Below are 15,542 nucleotides of genomic sequence, written 5' to 3'. Positions count from 1 at the left end.
ACCCGCACCCCCACCCCCAACTGCCGTTTCTTCCCCTGCAGCCTCCTGCTCTTTCCACAAACAATGCAGGGCAACAGCTCCCTGCCCCCCAGCCTCAGTCTGAACCCCAACCCCAGGGCAGCCCTCCAGCACCAAGTGCGCCTCCCACACCTGCCACCAATGGGGGCTCAACCCCCATCCCCAGCACCGATGGGGTCACAGTCTTGCCCAGCACCAATCTGATCCCCCACCAAGTGTGTTTACTCTCCAGCCTCGGGCCACAGACTGTGGCAACACCCGGGCTGGACGGTCTTGCTTAACAGACACTGGCCACTCCCCACGGCCTCGTGCTCCCCAGCCAGTGCTCACACACAGAGGTCTCACCCTTCTGACCTCCTGGGCCTCCAGCGCTCACCTTGTCACAGACAGGTGGGCTAGGGTCGGGAGTCCCGGCCCAGGCTCACTGCTCTCATTTGCAGAGAGGGGCAGATCACCACCCCCCACCCCTGCAGGGCAAGGCTGTCAGGAGCTTTTGGAGGGGCCTGCGCATACGATGACCAGATACCCCGCTTCTTACAGCTAGACCATCAAGCAGGTCCAGGTGGAGGGTGGCTGGGTTGGGGGCGGGGAAGCAGCTGGCAGTAGGATCCCCCGATCCAGGCAGCTGATCCCTCCCCACCATGGGGTCTTCCTTGGACTTTAGGGAGTGAGCCCTAAGTCTCTCAGCATATGCCTCCTGGGGTGGGGGTGTGGGGTGGGGGGTGTCCCTAAACACAAAGACCCTCCCCCCACCCTTTATTTATTTTTATTTATTTTTAATTTTTTTTTAACATTTATTTATTTTTGAGACAGAGAGAGACAGAGCTTGAACAGGGGAGGGGCAGAGAGAGAGGGAGACACAGAATCTGAAACAGGCTCCAGGCTCTGAGCTGTCAGCACAGAGCCCGACGCGGGGCTCGAACTCACGGACCGTGAGATCATGACCTGAGCCGAAGTCGGCCGCTTAACCGACTGGGCCACCCAGGCGCCCCCCCTCACCCTTTATAGTAACCAATTCCTGGGCCTCTGCTAGCTCAGGCACCATGCTGGCTGGTCACTTCACAGATTTACTGTGTGTGTTTTACAGGTGAAGAAACTGAGCCTCAAGAGAAGCCAAGTGACCCGCCTAAGGTCCTAGAATCTGAAGGTCATGTGTCTGAGCTTTGAACCCACACTGGTCTCTGCATGTGCCCTAGGTCTGCCTCTCACTGCATTTGTCTTCCCGGTCTTTGTCTTTCTGAGTCGTGGTTTCCCCTTTGTAAAACCGGGTTAAGAATGATGATAGCTTTCCTTAAGTGTTTTGAGGATTAATCGTGATGCTCTCCATAAAGCACTTTGCAGTAGAAGTTAGTAAGTGCTCAATAAATGGCTTCTGTGGATATTGTGATATTCTTGGCTCTCTCTGCCTGGGCTCTCTGGGTAGCAAGTATACTTTACTCATCTCCGTATCTGCAGACCCCAGCAGGGTGCCTAGCACACGGGAAGCGTTACAAAAAATACAAAGAAGATAGCTGTCCTCCTCACCATTATTTCTGTGTTTCGGCTGACCACGGTAAACCACTCTGGCCCGCGCCTGACGTTTGCAGGGCCTGGGGCAAGGGTACAAACAGAGGCCCACACACCAAATGTCCAAATATTTAACTGTTATAAGCCAGGCTAATAACTCATTAAATAAAATAGGTTCTGTCCTCCTACCTTGACAGATACGCTTTCATCATGGCCCAAAAGGCCAAGTTCCAAATTAGAACTCTCTAATTCCTCTGAGCAATGAACTGGTCCCGCCTGCAGCTGCCCGCCCCGCCCCACCCCCCCCCAGCTGTATCTGTAACCCACAAACAGGCACCCCGTAGTCACTCCCCAGACCTGTAAGCGGGTACCTTGCTGTGTGGTCCACTTTCACGAACTGAAGACGAGAGCTGTTACAGATTCTGCTCAGTTCGCTCTGCTATGTGAGGCTAATGGCCTGGGAGGGGTCAAGAAGTCCTAGATGCACCACTGACCAGCCCAGCAACCTTGGAGGAGGAGCCCTGACACTCAGCCGCCACATCCGTAAAATGGGCCAGCGGCGCTGCTGCCTGCAGCCCAGGGCTGAGGGGAAGGTCCACGTGAAAACAGGGACGTGCGTCTGCCTGGGGTCCCCCCAAGCCTAAGGAGGGGGTCGCAGGCAGGCCGGCCGCTCCCGACTGGGGGGGTACGAGGATGCAGAGGCGGGACTTGGGCAGCCCTCCAGGAAGTCGGGCCTCCGAGGATCCCGGGAGGAGGGGCTGCTGAGCCAGCAGAACTGCTGAAGCTCAGCCTGGAGTGGAGCTGGAGGCCGCCTCACTGCAGCCCGGGCTGGCCCCCTTCCCAGCTGCATGGCAGTCTCCACTGGGGCCTGCGCAAGCCCTGCTCCTGCCCACCAGCTGGAGGTGCCCCTCCCAGCCCCCCAGAGCCCTGCTGCCTGGTCCCTTATGTATAAAGTGGGGATGGCAAGGGGACCGTCCCCGCAGGCTGCTGGGAGCACACAGCATATGTCAGCTGCCATCGTTCCTCTCATTCTCGTAGACGCCACCTCTGTAACGTGCTCGGCTGGTGCTTGCTACATAAGACAGGGTCAACAGCCATGCCTCCTGTCCCCTCTTTCCGCCCAGCAGAGATGCTGGAGCTGCTCGGGCTGGGTGGGGAGCCCTGCCCGGCCCAGCAGTTACCCCTAGGTGTGGGACATGTGCAGTCCCCAGGCTGTACCCAGAGTCCCCACAGAAAGGACAAACAGTTCAGGGCCTGGCCCCTGGGCCACAGGTGGGACCCCAGAGATACCTGGTGGAATCTTCCAGCCTTCCCTCAGCTCCAGCCCTCCCTCCTGCCTCCTTCTCTCAGGCTCCTTCGTGGGTTCAGACTGTTCCGGATGTCTTTCAGGTGTTGGGGCTCACAGAGCTCCCCTGCCAGCCTTCTGACCCTACGTATTCATCTGCCGCTCCCAGAGCTGCCTGGGCGGAGCTCCTGTACTTACAGAGGAGGATGGAGGGGACACGCAAGGTGTCGGGCTGCCGAGAAGGGGCAAGGTCATGGGAGAGCTGAGCCCAGCAGGATGGGTTTTATCATGTTCCAGCTGTGTGCCCTTAGACGTATGACTCTACCTCTCTGAACCTCTGTTTCCCCATCTCCAAAACCAGCGTGGTTTCTCCTTGGCACAGCCATTGTGAAGACCAGATACCTTCTGGCGGTTTCTCAAAAAGTTAAACATAGAGTTACCATGTGACCCACCAATTCCACTCCTAGTATACAGGGAAATGGAAACACATACTCAAAAAGATATTTGTACCGGCACATTCACAGCAGTATAATTCGTAATAGCCAAAAAGTGTAAACAACTCAAGTGTCCCCCAGCAGACGAGTGGGTAAATCAACGCAGTCCAGCCACACAATGGAATATTATTGAGCCATAAAGAGGAGTGAAGTGCTACATGCGCCCCCACCACCTGGATGAACTTTGAATCATCATGTTCAGTGAAAGAAGCCATATATCGTAGGATTCCATTTATATGCAATTTCCAGAACAGGCGAATCCATAGAGACAAAAAGTAGGCTGGCGGTTGCCAGGGGCTGGGGGTTGAGTGGGGAGGGGTAAGGGGGAGAGAGGGCACGGAGGTACAGGGTTTTCCTCTGGGGTGATGAAAATGTTCTGGAACTAAACAGAGGTAGTGATTGCACAGCACTGTAAATGTATTAAGAGCCATTAAATTGTTCCCTCTAAAAATGGTCAGTTTCAGGAGCACCTGGCTGGTTCAGTGGGAAGAGAATGTGACTCTTGATCTCAGGGTTTGTGAGTTCAAGCTCCATGTTGGGTGTAGAGATCGCTAAAAAATAAACAAAACTTAAAAAATGTTTTTGAGTTTATGTATTTATTTTGAGAGAGAGAGAGAGAGTGTGCGCTCGAGCAGGGTAGGAACAGAGAGGGGGGGGTGGTAAAAAGAATCCCAAGCAGGCTCTGCACTGTCAGCACAGAACCTGATTTGGGCTTGAATTCACAAACTGTGAAATCATAACCTCAGCCAAAATCAAGAGTTGGACGCTTAACCCACTGAGCCACCCAGTCTCCCCAATAAATAAAACTTAAAAAAAAAAAAAAAGGTTAATTTCATAGTGTGTGAAAACAATTAAAACAAAAACACGCCCGGGGCAGCCGGGTGGCTCAGTGGGTTAAGCGCTGACTCTTGATTTTGGCTCAGGTCGTGATCTCACGGTCTGGTTCGTGGGATCGAGCCCTGTGTCAGGCACTGTGCTGATGGTGCAGAGCCTGCTTGGGATTCTCTCTCTCTCCCTCGGAACGATGTCAAGTTCTTCTGCTGTTGTCCACCCTGGCAGGATGGAGCACGTGGCATCTGGAGCGGACAGAGGGAGAAAGCAAGCCCAGGGGAAGGAGGAAGGTGGGGAAGGTACTGGAGGGAAGGTTCCTGGGACCCAGGGCCCAGCGGCATGGTGGGGGGATGTGGAGCCAGAGGAAGGAAGGGAGGTGTGTTGCTGTGTTTTTAAGTGTGGTGGGAAGAAACCGTGGGATTTTTGTTTTTCCATTTAAGAGGATGAGGCCACAGTGCATGGAGTGTGGGCGTGCTAAATAGAACAGGAAGCACGAGGGACCCCAGTTTTGGAGGGGTCATTGGGCAGAGGGGGCAGACAAGAGGGTCAGGCCAGGGCTGAAGAGGACTGAAAGAGCCCAGACTAGGATTGCCATTTCTAGCAAATAAAACTACAAAACATCCAGTTAAACATTTGCATTCCCCATGGCCATCATTAGCTTTTTAGTATGAGTATATCCCGTGGAATATTTGGGATATACTTATACCAAAAAAATAATTATCGTTGCTTCCCTGAAATTCAAATGTTAACTGGGCGTCCTGTAATTTACTTGGGCATCCTAGACGGGCGTGGGGAGCAGGGGATAGAGGGAAGGGGGTGGGGCGGAGCCCCCCTTGGGACCAAGCCTGGAAAATGGGTAGCTGTCCGAAGGGTGGGATGCCCCAGTGGGGAGAAGGCTGAGGCCAGGCCTCACGGGGGCCTCCCCCCGCCCCAGAACGTTGGTCTCGCCCCCCCCCCCCCCCCCCCCCCGCCTAAGTCTCGTGGTGTCGCCCAAGGCCCATCGATAACTCTACGCTCGGCCGCGGCCTCTATCGACTTGCTCTGGCTCCGCTCGCCGTCCTGGGCCGCGGCGGAGCGCAGAGCCGCGTGTAAGGTACGGGGGCCGCGGGGCGAGGGCCGCAAAGCGGCTCCTGGGTGGACAGGAGAGAGCGCCTGGGTGAAGGTGGCCCAGCGGGACGCAGCCAGGGCTGTCGGCGAAGCACCGGGAAACCCGAGGGTCGGGCCAGAGAGCGCCCCCTCCCATCAGGCCTAGCCGCGGGCCTGCTACGCATGCGCAGCCGCAGGGCTCGGCTTTCCTCTCCGGCCCGTCCACTTCCTTGCGCATGCGCGGCCCGCCCCTGCGGCAGAGCGGCGCCCCGGGCGTGACCGCCCCCTGGCGGCGACGGGTGGGGTGGCGTCCTGTCCAGGTCCGTGGGGCGCGGAACGGAGCACGTGCCTTGGAGCTGGGAGCTGTCCGTAGGTTGTCACGCGTTCTCTGAACCTCTAAGCCTGTTTTCTCATTTCTAAAATGAGAGTGATAATGCCTGTCTCTCAGCACCCAGTGGACCCAGAGGGTGTTCCCTAAATACTGCACCTCCCTCTCTTGTGCAGATGTTCTGACCTTTGACCCCTACTTTTCAGAAGTCGGGTCCAGTGCAGACCCAAGCCTTCTTCCACACCATGAACACGTCCCCGGGCACGGTGGGCAGTGACCCGGTCATCTTGGCCACTGCGGGCTATGACCACACGGTGCGCTTCTGGCAGGCCCACAGTGGGATCTGTACCCGCACGGTGCAGCATCAGGACTCTGTATCCTCCACTCGGGGAAGGACGCCGGGTGGGGGTGACAGCTTAGGCAAAGGACGGGTGCCCCGGGTGGGAAGGATGCAGCAGCCGAGCCAGACGGTGGAGGCCTCGAGGGTTCTGGCTCCAGGGCTCCGTTCGTCACGCTCCTTAACAGGCCCTAGCAGGTGAACGCACTGGAGATCACGCCTGACCGCAGCATGATCGCGGCTGCAGGTACCTGTACCCTCGACCCCGACCCTCCATCTCTGCCGAGCCTCTCCAAGCACAGCCACTCTTCAGTTTACCCTGTGCCCCTAGGTTACCAGCACATTCGCATGTATGATCTCAGCTCCAACAACCCCAACCCCATCATCAGCTACGACGGGGTCAACAAGAACATCGCGTCTGTGGGCTTCCATGAGGACGGTCGGTGGATGTACACGGGTGGGGAGGACTGCACTGCTCGGATCTGGGACCTCAGGTGTGGGGCCTTGGGTAGGAGGGGCCTGCTGCTGGTTGTGTGGGGCTGGGGGCCAGCCAGGAGACCGTCTCCGGGCGGGGCCCTCCAAGCAGAGGCTGAGATGGGCTTTCCCGAGCGGGTGATTTATTGAGGGCAGTGACAAAAGCAGGGTAGCGCAGGGGTGAAGCCACACGAAGACGAGCCCGGCCTCAGCCTGACACCGTAGAGAGCTCTGGAGCATGAACTGCATCAAGTGCCATCTTGAGGCCAGGGGCTGCCCCTGGGGGTGCCGAATGAAGAGAGCACGTAGTGGGGCGCTGATCGCACCCACTACAGCGTGTGCCCCGCCCCAAAGGTCCCGCAACCTACAGTGTCAGCGGATCTTCCAGGTGAACGCACCCATTAACTGCGTGTGCCTGCACCCCAACCAGGTGAGGGGTGCGCACGGGGCCGGGCACCGAGGTGTGCAGGAGGGCGGGAGACTCCCGCCCTCCCTCACCTCCCCTGCACCCCAGGCGGAGCTCATCGTGGGTGACCAGAGCGGCGCCATCCACATCTGGGACTTGAAGACCGACCACAACGAGCAGCTGATACCCGAGCCTGAGGTCTCCATCACGTCTGCCCACATTGACCCCGATGCCAGCTACATGGCAGCCGTCAACAGCACCGTGAGTCCTGGGTGTGAGCGCGCGGGGGAGGCCAGCTCCACCCGGCCCCTTATCCTCCTTACTCCTCCGCGTGGCTTATTCCCCAGATGTTCCCTCACACTCCCCCACCCCCCGCAGGCCTGCTCCCCCCACCCTGGGCTCCAACCCAGCCACCAAAGCCAGAAACCCGGGTGTCGATCCTGACGCCCCCTCTCGCTCCTACCATGGCTCATCCAGCGGCTGTCACCTCCACCTCCAGAGCCTCTCGATTCTGCTTCCCTCTCCTCCCCGTCTCCTCCTGGTCCCAGTTTGGCTTGTGTCCTCACACGCACATCGGCTGCAGCCGCTCTGTGTCCTCCCTCCGCCCTCACTGATACCCTCCACCCCTGTGCCACTCTCTCTCAGCTGCCCGAGGGCTCCATTCCCTGCACAGACCCCTAGGTGACCTGGCTCTTCACTCTGGCCTTGGGACGCTGGGGTTTAGCCCCGATGCCCCGTCCGGCCTCATCTTCTCCCTGTAATGTCTTTACATCTCAACAGATCAGCTGTCCCATGGTGCCCCCCAGACCGCCCTCCTTCTGTCCCCACTGTCTGAGGGGCCCGACTGCCTTCTCATTCTTCACACTCCCATTGGCCAGCAGCACTCACGAAAGCCAGGCGCGGCCTCTCGCTCTCAGCTTGCCAGGCAGTCTGTGCGGGCAGGACCAGAGGTGCCGGCCACACGTCCCGGGCCCCCAGATCTCTGCGTGTTGGGTGGCAGCCCCTGGGTCTGGGTCCAGCTGCCAGGGCAGCCTTCCCTGTGCGTCAGATGGAAGGCTCCAGGCTTCCCATGACTCCCCGCCCGCTTGCAGGGGAACTGCTACGTCTGGAATCTGACTGGGGGCATTGGCGACGAGGTGACACAGCTCATCCCCAAGACCAAGATCCCTGCACACACCCGCTACGCCCTGCAGTGCCGCTTCAGCCCTGACTCCACGTGTGTGCGGGCTCCGGGGGCCTGATGGGTCGGGGCCTGCCTCGTGGATGGCGGAGGGGTGCAGGGTGGGAGTGACTGCTGATGACACCCCCGCCGCACTCACGCCCCTCCCTAGGCTCCTTGCCACCTGCTCGGCTGACCAGACGTGCAAGATCTGGAGGACGTCCAACTTCTCCCTGATGACAGAGCTCAGCATCAGGAGCAGCAACCCGGGAGAGTCATCCCGAGGCTGGATGTGGGGCTGCGCCTTCTCGGGGGACTCTCAGTACATCGTCACCGGTGAGCCCGGTGTACCCGGCCTGTCCGTCCCCATCCCCGCCAGCCCCCTGTGCTCCTGCCCTGGGGCTGCGTGCTGAGCCACTCCTTACACCCTCCCCGCAGCCTCCTCTGATAACCTGGCCCGGCTCTGGTGCGTGGAGACAGGAGAGATCAAGAGAGAGTACGGGGGCCATCAGAAAGCTGTGGTCTGCTTGGCCTTCAACGACAGCGTGCTGGGCTAACCTGAGCCCCCTCGGAGCCGCAGGCAGCTGTCCAGGCAGCGCCTGCTGAATACGTCTGTTCAGATGCCCGGCTCAGAGGGAACCTCCACCAGCCCAGGCCAGCTGGCCCTGCCTGGCTACCCTGGTCCCCTCGGCCGGCTTCCAGGGGCCAGGCCGGTATGGCGTGGGATCCTCTCAGCTTCCAGTTGCTTATGTGGATGTGAAAGGCAGCCGACCTGAGCCAGCCTACCCTCGTTTCAGAAATTCCAGAGCCACATGACTTAGGGGATCCGAGGCTGGTGTCCCGTCCCAAGCCAGTGTTCCCTCCACCGCCTGCCCGTTCTGTGTTCTGAAGCCACAAAGAACACCGTTACGGCCAGGTGCAGGGTTTATTAGCCCCGCCGGCAGCCACCTTCCTCGTGACTGATGGCGGGGACGGCCAGCTGGCTGGCCTGTGGGCCGGGCCGGGCTCTGAACTCAGTCTGGGAGGTAATAAAAGCAGACCGACACGCAGATGTTGCTGGGGAAGCAGATGTCGATGCACAGGTAGACCAGCCGCTGTCTCCGGGGTCCTGGGGGAAGGGGTCTGCTTGAGCCCCAGGGGGCTCCTCACCCTTCTCTCCAGACTGTCGTGCAGGAGCCCGGGCCTCTCAGCACAGCCCCAACTTACCCTCTGCTCGACGGGCCCAGTAAATGGGCATTTTCGTGCAAAGGTGCCGCACCGACTCCCCCACCTGAGCGGGGTCCACCTCACGGTCCCCAAGCACTGCCAGCAGCTCCTGGACGTAGCGGGTGTCCTGGCTGGGGCCGTGAGACCCTCGGGCCTGCGGAGAAGACTCTGGTGGGCCATGGCACTGGGGCATCTGCACCTGCCCTGCTTGGGGCAGGGCCTGTCCCCTGGACACGCTGGCCCGGTGCCGGCACCACCCTCAGCTCTTGTCAGCAGCCTCAGCCAAGGGAAGACAGGGCTTCTGTTCCCTGAAACCAGAGCTCCGGCCCGTTGCAGGGCCGGGCTGTACACAGGACCCTTTGTCCCCTGGCCCCTGGAGCCTGGCCGCATGGGCCGCACGGGGCTGCTTACCTGTGAGCTGTTCACCAGCAGCTCTAGGGTCTCGCGATCTCGGGGTTCCATCGGGCGGAGGAAGCAGGCCCGGTGTTCTGAGGGGCGGTAACAGACGCAGCCCTGGGGAGGCAGGCGGGTGAGGCAGGGCCACCTGTACATCCGTGGGTGCTGACCACACCCCCAGCCCACTCACGCTCTGCCCATCGAACAGCACCGCCCAGCTGTGGTTGCTCTGAGCTGGGGTCACCCGGATGGTCGCCACGTTCCGGGCCATATCCACCTGGGTGGTTTGGTTGGACCGGGGTGCCCTGGGGCCCGGAAGGGTCAGACGGAGCATCTGCAGCAGAGGCTGACATCAGGAAGCCAGAGCTCAGCTGGGTAGGCCGGGGTGGCCCCCGACACGCCCCCAGTTCTCCCTGTGAGGTTTCTGGCCCCTCCACCCGCCTGGGCCTCCTGCCTCTGCTCAGGGCCCTGGCTCCACTGGAAGGCTGGGATGTGCTGTCCTCCCCCCACCTCCCAGTGTCTGTATCCCTGGCCGGGTCCTGAGGAGGAGCTCACCTTGGGAGGGCTGTGAGCGAAGCCAAGAAGCCCTCCAGCCACAACCCCCGCAGCGGCCAGTGCCAGCAGCAGCAGGAACAGGCCGGGGGTCTTCCAGGGCTTGGCCTTCACCTGGGGGCCCATCGCAGTCTGTGGGGCCTAGAGCAGAGACCGGGGAGCAGGCTGGTTCGGGGAGGCGAGGGGTGGGAGGTGGGCACTTGCGCTCCTGTCCCCTGCCCAGGTCAAGCCCTGGGTCTCTGTCCCTGGAGAGGGCACCAGGTGTTTGGAGGCACTCACCTGGCCGGGCCCGGGGCTCTCCTCGCAGCAGCCCGTCTGCTCCATGCCGCGGCCCTGGTGACAATGCGCTGATTGTCTGCTGCCCCTTGCAGTCAGCTGGGGAAACCTCGGTACAGTGATGAGCCAACAACCATCCCGGCCCCCTCCTCTCCTGCCCCCCTTGCTTCCCGCCAGCCCAGCTACCTGATATCAGGGTCAGGGCCGGGACAGCCCCCATCCTTGGGGCGGGGTGGGGTGCTTGTCACTGTGCCTGGCTCTTGGACACCTGGCCTGTGCTGACTGGAGACTGGAAGTGCATGGCTCTCCGGGAAACCAGGTCCCACTGATTGGCACCGAGGGCGGCCCCGGCAGAACGACTTTACAGAGTCTGCTTGGGGACGGGCTTAAGTTTTCTCAAGAGGCTGTTCCAGTCTCTTTACTGTTACTTCTGGATTCCTGGGGCTTGGCTCGTGGCAAACCATCAATAAATGCGTTTCATGAATGACCGGTAAGGGAGTCCGTGCTGCCTGTGTCCTTCGATCCCATGTCCCCCCAGCCGCTTCCCGATTCCTCAGACGTAGCACGCAGGTGTGAGACCACGACGGGTCCAGGCAGCCTACCGGAGACCCCGCACACCTGGGGCTGCCGGCCCGGCCCTGCCCGGGGTGGTTTCCTCTGGGGCCCTGCTCCCAGCCTGCGTCTCCAGCTTCTTCAGGACGCGGGTTGTGACAGGGCTCCGCCAGGCCCGGCAGCTCACAGGATGTGTGCTCCCAACAAGCTTCACACCCTGTGGTCCTTGCCTGTGGCTTTCCTCCGTGCCTTTTTCCTAATTCCCCGGAACCCACTCACCCGCCCCTCTGTAACGGGCCTGGGATGCGGTGACGTCGTGGTGGCCGGCACCCCGGCTCTGGAACTGCGATCCCAGAACACGTCCTCCTCGGAGCCCCCCACACCCACACTGGGCGAGGCTGCTGCAGCCTCTGCACCAGGGCTGCTGTCAAAACACGGGCAAAGAACGTCAGAGTCAGCGCAGGTTTGAGAGTTTAATACAGATTTGGGTTCACACAGTGCAACAGGGAGAGAGATGCGGCGCACTTGGGCTCCCGGGCCGCTGCCCGGCGGAAGTGTTGCCGGCTGCCGCACCTGCCGCGTGCTCCTGGTGTGGGTGACAACGCCCTGACAGGCCTGCTCAATATCCAGACCCACCTTGAGCCGACCTCGCAGAGCCAACGTCAGCACCACCAACCTCACAGGTGCTGGCCGCCCTCGTGCTGCCCCGCCGCAGAGTTCAAACCCCAGACACCCCACCCCGGCCCCGGGAAGAGCTGCAGGCTTGGGACACCCTTTATTGCTATGAGAACTTAAGAGAGTCAGTGAAGGAGCGGCTCTGGGGCTAGGAGAGAAACTGGGGGCAAATGCCGGGGAAATACAGGGAGAGGCACCGGGAAGGAGTCGGCCAAAAGGAACAGCTTCCCAGGCCCTGCCCTACAAGTACGGCTGGACAGTCTGCTTATCAGGTCAGCAACTTAGGGAAGAGGCAGAAAAGGCCAGGGCCCACTGCCAAGAACCCTTGGCTAGCAGGTGGACCCAGCCAGTCCTTCCGCTGGCCTCCCACAAGGGGCTCCAGAGCCGACATGAGTGGCCTCGTGGAGCACTGGCATCTCACCCCCACCCCGACAGGGTGCGGGAGGACAGGAAGACATCGGATGCCTTGTAAAAGGATTTCCTGTTCTTGGGGACACCTCTTTCCTCCCCACCTCCCCTCCCCCACAGGGCGCCCAGGGCGACAGGCATTCCTTGGCCAGCACACGCCTTTAGCCGTGCTGCTGGCTGCGGGGCACGGAGACTTCTCCAGGGGATTTTTCCCTACAAGACAGAGCACAGCTATTAATTAACACACTTAAGATTCAATTCCACCGTTTGACAAAAGTTGTTCAAAACTGTAAAAAAATAATTTTTGGTACCAACACTACTCTGAGCTCTCTGCACAGCTGCCCAGAGTTCAGCAAAGGCATCCACACCCTCTCGGCTGCTCAGCCAACGCTTTGCTCAGTTCAAGTCAGCTGGATTTAAATGCACACTTGAAAAAACTGAGGCTTAGCAGGACGCAGTTGCCAGAACTCCGTGACCACATATGAGGTGTGGCAGCCCTGGGTATCCGAAGCGGAACAGACCCTTGATTGTGACATCAGAGTGGTTTTTAAGGAAGCGTGGGGCAGTGGTGTTGAGGTCAGCACCCTGCGGCCCAGGGACAGGGACATACCCTGTCCTCCACTCCCACCCTGCAGGTGAGGAGCCGGGATCCCGGAGCAGGATCATCCGCAGACGACCACACAGACAGGCCCTGGGGCTCTTTGTACAAGTTCCTCACAACAGTCAAAATAACCGGACCGTCCTCCCCTTTACCCTGTATAGGAGGCCCAATCCCTGAATAAAATTTTCAATAAAACATGGAACATCCTAGACCTGCTTCAGTCCCATGAGCAGGTTGGGTAACCACCCTGAGGTGACCCGAATCCTGGACAGATTAAGCCTGCCCTTGTCAATGGCACCGGATGCCCAGGACCCCCACAACGCCCTCCAGGTTTAAAAGTGCATCTTCAAATATAAGCATCTGTAAACAACATCGCCCCCCAAACGTTTACTTACAAGGTTAACAACTAGTGCCTTTACTTAACTCCAAGTATACTCTCTGAAGCCACCTAGCTGAGCGGATGCTTAAGCCCCACCTATTAATTTGGGTAAGTGGTTTTCAATTTGTTTTATTCTGGAGATTAAAGACACTAAGTCTTTAACCTTGAAGGGCGGGCAAAAGGTCAGCTATGCTGTCAACATAGAAGTCAGGAACCATTTTCTTCTTAGACATGCAGTCACTTTCCTGATTACTCTTCACGTCCCCTAGAGTGGAAACGCCGGTGAGGGTCAGGATGGTCTTCAGACCACAGGTGACGCCCAGGAGGATGTCTGTGTCCAGGCGATCTCCCACCATGACGGTGCGCTCTGGGTCGATGCCGTACTCCTGGGACACGCAGTCGAAGATGAAGCGGCTGGGTTTCCCTATGATGTCGGCCTGGCGCTGGGCGGCCATCTCCACGGCTCGGACCAGACAGCCGGTACCTGCGGGGCGGAGAGGGAGGGGAGGAGAGCACCCGGGGTCAGAGGACAGGAGCGGCCGGCGGCCCGCCCTGAGCCTCCCGCCGCCCCCGCCCCGCACGGACCCGCGATGAAGCGGCCGTTCTCGAGCGGAAGCCGGTTGTCCATGTTGGTGCCTACGAGCAGGCAGCCGGGCTGCTGCAGGTAGCGCACCGCCGTGGTGAGCTTCATGTAGCTGAAGTGCGGGTCGAAGCCCACCACGACCGCGCGCACATCCGGATCGAGAGGCGCGTCCAGCCAGGCGCCGGGGCTGTCGCCCAGCAGCGGCTCGGGCCCCACGCCCACGCAGGAGACGCCCACGGCCTTCAGCTCGGCGGCCAGGGCCTCGCTGCCCAGCACGTAGGCCTTAGGGGCCGGTGCGCCCGCCAGGCGCTGGCGCAGGTAGAGCGCGGTGCAGTAGGCCGTGCCGAAGACCTCGAGGCCGGCGCCGGGCCCCGTCGGGCCGCCGAAGCCCAGGCGCCGCAGCTTCTCGGCGTAGGCCTCGCGGGTCTTGCTGCTGTTGTTGGTGATGAAGCCGAGGCGCTTGCCGCTGGCCCGCAGCGCCGACAGGGCCTCGGGCGCGCCGGGCACGGCCGTCTCGCCGCGCCACAGCACGCCGTCGCAGTCGAACAGCAGCGTGTCCACGTCGGCCAGCAGCGCCTGGGCCCGCTCGGCGCTCAGCCGCACGCAGCGGGCGTCGTCACCGCCGGCCTCCGCCACCGCCGCCATGGCCGCCCGCCGCCGCCACCGGCCGCCCGCCGCCGCTGCCACCGGCCGCTCCTTGCAGCCGCCCGCCGCAGCTCCCGCCCCGCCCCCGGCGCGCTCATTGGCCCCGCTCCTCGCGCGCGCCGCCCATTGGACGCCACCTGCGCCAATCCGCCCCCGCCTCCCGCGGGCTGCGGGAACTCAGCGCCAACCGTCGCGGCCCGGCACTGGGAGGCGGGCGGCCATTGGCTATTGAGTCCGAGGCTCCCCGGTGATTGGCTGGAAGGGAGCCAACCGGCATTCGGAGAGGAGCGTTCACTGCGGAAACGCTGCGGAGGAGCCCAGAGCCGGCGCTGGACGTAAGGCCGCAGCTCATTGGCGGCCGCAGGGCAGCTCGCCCATTGGCGCCGCGTGGTCAGCCTAGGTGACGGAGGCCCTTAATCGAGTGACCCCGGGCCGGGCCGGCTGCCGATTGGTTGGCTTCTCCGCGGCAGGAGCGCGGCGGGGCGTTGTGACGGGCGGAGAGGTCGGCCTTGGGGTCGGCGTCACGCCTGCACCTTTCTTGGGCGGCGCCGGGTCGTGCCCTCCGCCCTGGGCACGCTGCGGACCGACACGGTGTTAGCGCGTGAGCCGATTACGGCTGAGTGCCGAGTGCAGCCCGGGGCTCCGTCCCGGCAGGCCTCGCGTTCCCATATCTTGTCCTTTGCGAGAACGCTCTCCCTAAGGGGCTCCTGGGTGGCTCAGTCGGTTAAGCGTCCGACTTTGGCTCGGGTCATGATTTCGGGGTTGGTGAGTTCGAGCCCCGCGTGGGGCTCTGTGCTGACAGCTCAGAGCCTGGAGCCTGCCTCGGATTCTGTGTCTCCCTCTCTCTCTGCCCCCTCCCCGCTTGTGCTCTGTCTCTCTCTGTCTCTCAAAAATGAATAAGTGTAGGGGCGCCTGGGTGGCGCAGTCGGTTGAGCGTCCGACTTCAGCCAGGTCACGATCTCGCGGTCCGTGAGTTCGAGCCCCGCGTCGGGCTCTGGGCTGATGGCTCAGAGCCTGGAGCCTGTTTCCGATTCTGTGTCTCCCTCTCTCTCTGCCCCACCCCCCGTTCATGCTCTGTCTCTCTCTGTCCCCCAAAAAATAAATGTTGAAACAAAAAAAAAAAATTAAAAAAAAAAAAAGAATAAGTGTAAAAAAAAATGTTTTTTTTTAAACGCTCTCCCTGTGCCTTAGTGGTACTGTGAACGGGGTTGTTTATTATAAGGCGGCGGGATTGCCTTAGTGGTCATGCGAACGAGTTATTACAAGGCGGCAGGTTTAGGGGTTAAGAAGACACTGCGTACAACACAGCACTTACCATCGTCTTATTTGGTATCATTGTTAACTT

The 15,542-nt window shown here is 60.6% G+C and overlaps 3 protein-coding genes across 7 annotated transcripts; 1 reads left to right on the top strand and 2 right to left on the bottom strand.

Moving 5' to 3' along the window:
- Positions 1–5,146: 5,146 nt before the first annotated feature.
- On the top strand, positions 5,147–10,848 carry MLST8 (MTOR associated protein, LST8 homolog). 5 transcript variants are annotated; one of them, XM_043560905.1, is made up of 9 exons: positions 5,147–5,227; positions 5,755–5,922; positions 6,081–6,132; positions 6,217–6,379; positions 6,714–6,789; positions 6,874–7,026; positions 7,857–7,981; positions 8,097–8,260; positions 8,363–10,848. In XM_043560905.1, the coding sequence occupies exons 2-9, from the start codon at positions 5,794–5,796 to the stop codon at positions 8,479–8,481; spliced, it is 981 nt and encodes a 326-aa protein (XP_043416840.1). In that variant the 5' UTR covers positions 5,147–5,227; positions 5,755–5,793; the 3' UTR covers positions 8,482–10,848. The 5 variants fall into 5 exon arrangements, with proteins under 5 accessions (XP_043416840.1, XP_043416838.1, XP_043416837.1 ...); XM_043560903.1 differs by having other exon boundaries at positions 6,199–6,379; XM_043560907.1 differs by having other exon boundaries at positions 5,173–5,227; positions 5,758–5,922.
- BRICD5 (BRICHOS domain containing 5) lies at positions 8,938–10,402 on the bottom strand. Its single transcript, XM_043559471.1, has 6 exons — positions 10,358–10,402; positions 10,082–10,219; positions 9,717–9,872; positions 9,542–9,643; positions 9,131–9,284; positions 8,938–9,032 (listed from the first exon to the last, which is right to left on the bottom strand). The coding sequence occupies exons 1-6, from the start codon at positions 10,400–10,402 to the stop codon at positions 8,938–8,940; spliced, it is 690 nt and encodes a 229-aa protein (XP_043415406.1).
- Positions 10,849–11,360: 512 nt separating the features above from the next.
- On the bottom strand, positions 11,361–14,273 carry LOC122471816 (phosphoglycolate phosphatase). The gene is made up of 2 exons (XM_043560908.1): positions 13,555–14,273; positions 11,361–13,453 (listed from the first exon to the last, which is right to left on the bottom strand). Exons 1-2 carry the CDS (start codon positions 14,195–14,197, stop codon positions 13,128–13,130), a joined length of 969 nt encoding a protein of 322 aa, XP_043416843.1. The 5' UTR covers positions 14,198–14,273; the 3' UTR covers positions 11,361–13,127.
- Positions 14,274–15,542: the final 1,269 nt, after the last annotated feature.

The sequence above is a fragment of the Prionailurus bengalensis genome, chromosome E3 (genome assembly GCF_016509475.1).
Source record: "Prionailurus bengalensis isolate Pbe53 chromosome E3, Fcat_Pben_1.1_paternal_pri, whole genome shotgun sequence".
NCBI classification, from domain to species: domain Eukaryota; kingdom Metazoa; phylum Chordata; class Mammalia; order Carnivora; family Felidae; genus Prionailurus; species Prionailurus bengalensis.
This window is presented reverse-complemented; position numbering and strand designations above follow the sequence as displayed.

What these genes read in the sequence shown, in the direction of transcription:
- MLST8 (XM_043560902.1), top strand. Translation starts at nt 5,794, where the DNA reads ATGAACACGTCCCCGGGCACGGTGGGCAGTGACCCGGTCATCTTGGCC. An exon ending in GCTCGGATCTGGGACCTCAG is followed by an intron (nt 6,380 to 6,713) that starts GTGTGGGGCCTT and finishes CCCGCCCCAAAG; the next exon opens with GTCCCGCAACCTACAGTGTC. An exon ending in TGGCAGCCGTCAACAGCACC is followed by an intron (nt 7,027 to 7,856) that starts GTGAGTCCTGGG and finishes GCCCGCTTGCAG; the next exon opens with GGGAACTGCTACGTCTGGAA.
- BRICD5 (XM_043559471.1), bottom strand. Translation starts at nt 10,402, where the DNA reads ATGGAGCAGACGGGCTGCTGCGAGGAGAGCCCCGGGCCCGGCCAG. An exon ending in TGCTGGTGAACAGCTCACAG is followed by an intron (nt 9,285 to 9,541) that starts GTAAGCAGCCCC and finishes TCTTCTCCGCAG; the next exon opens with GCCCGAGGGTCTCACGGCCC. An exon ending in CTGGGCCCGTCGAGCAGAGG is followed by an intron (nt 9,033 to 9,130) that starts GTAAGTTGGGGC and finishes CCCTTCCCCCAG; the next exon opens with GACCCCGGAGACAGCGGCTG.
- LOC122471816 (XM_043560908.1), bottom strand. Translation starts at nt 14,197, where the DNA reads ATGGCGGCGGTGGCGGAGGCCGGCGGTGACGACGCCCGCTGCGTGCGG. An exon ending in GAACGGCCGCTTCATCGCGG is followed by an intron (nt 13,454 to 13,554) that starts GTCCGTGCGGGG and finishes TCCGCCCCGCAG; the next exon opens with GTACCGGCTGTCTGGTCCGA.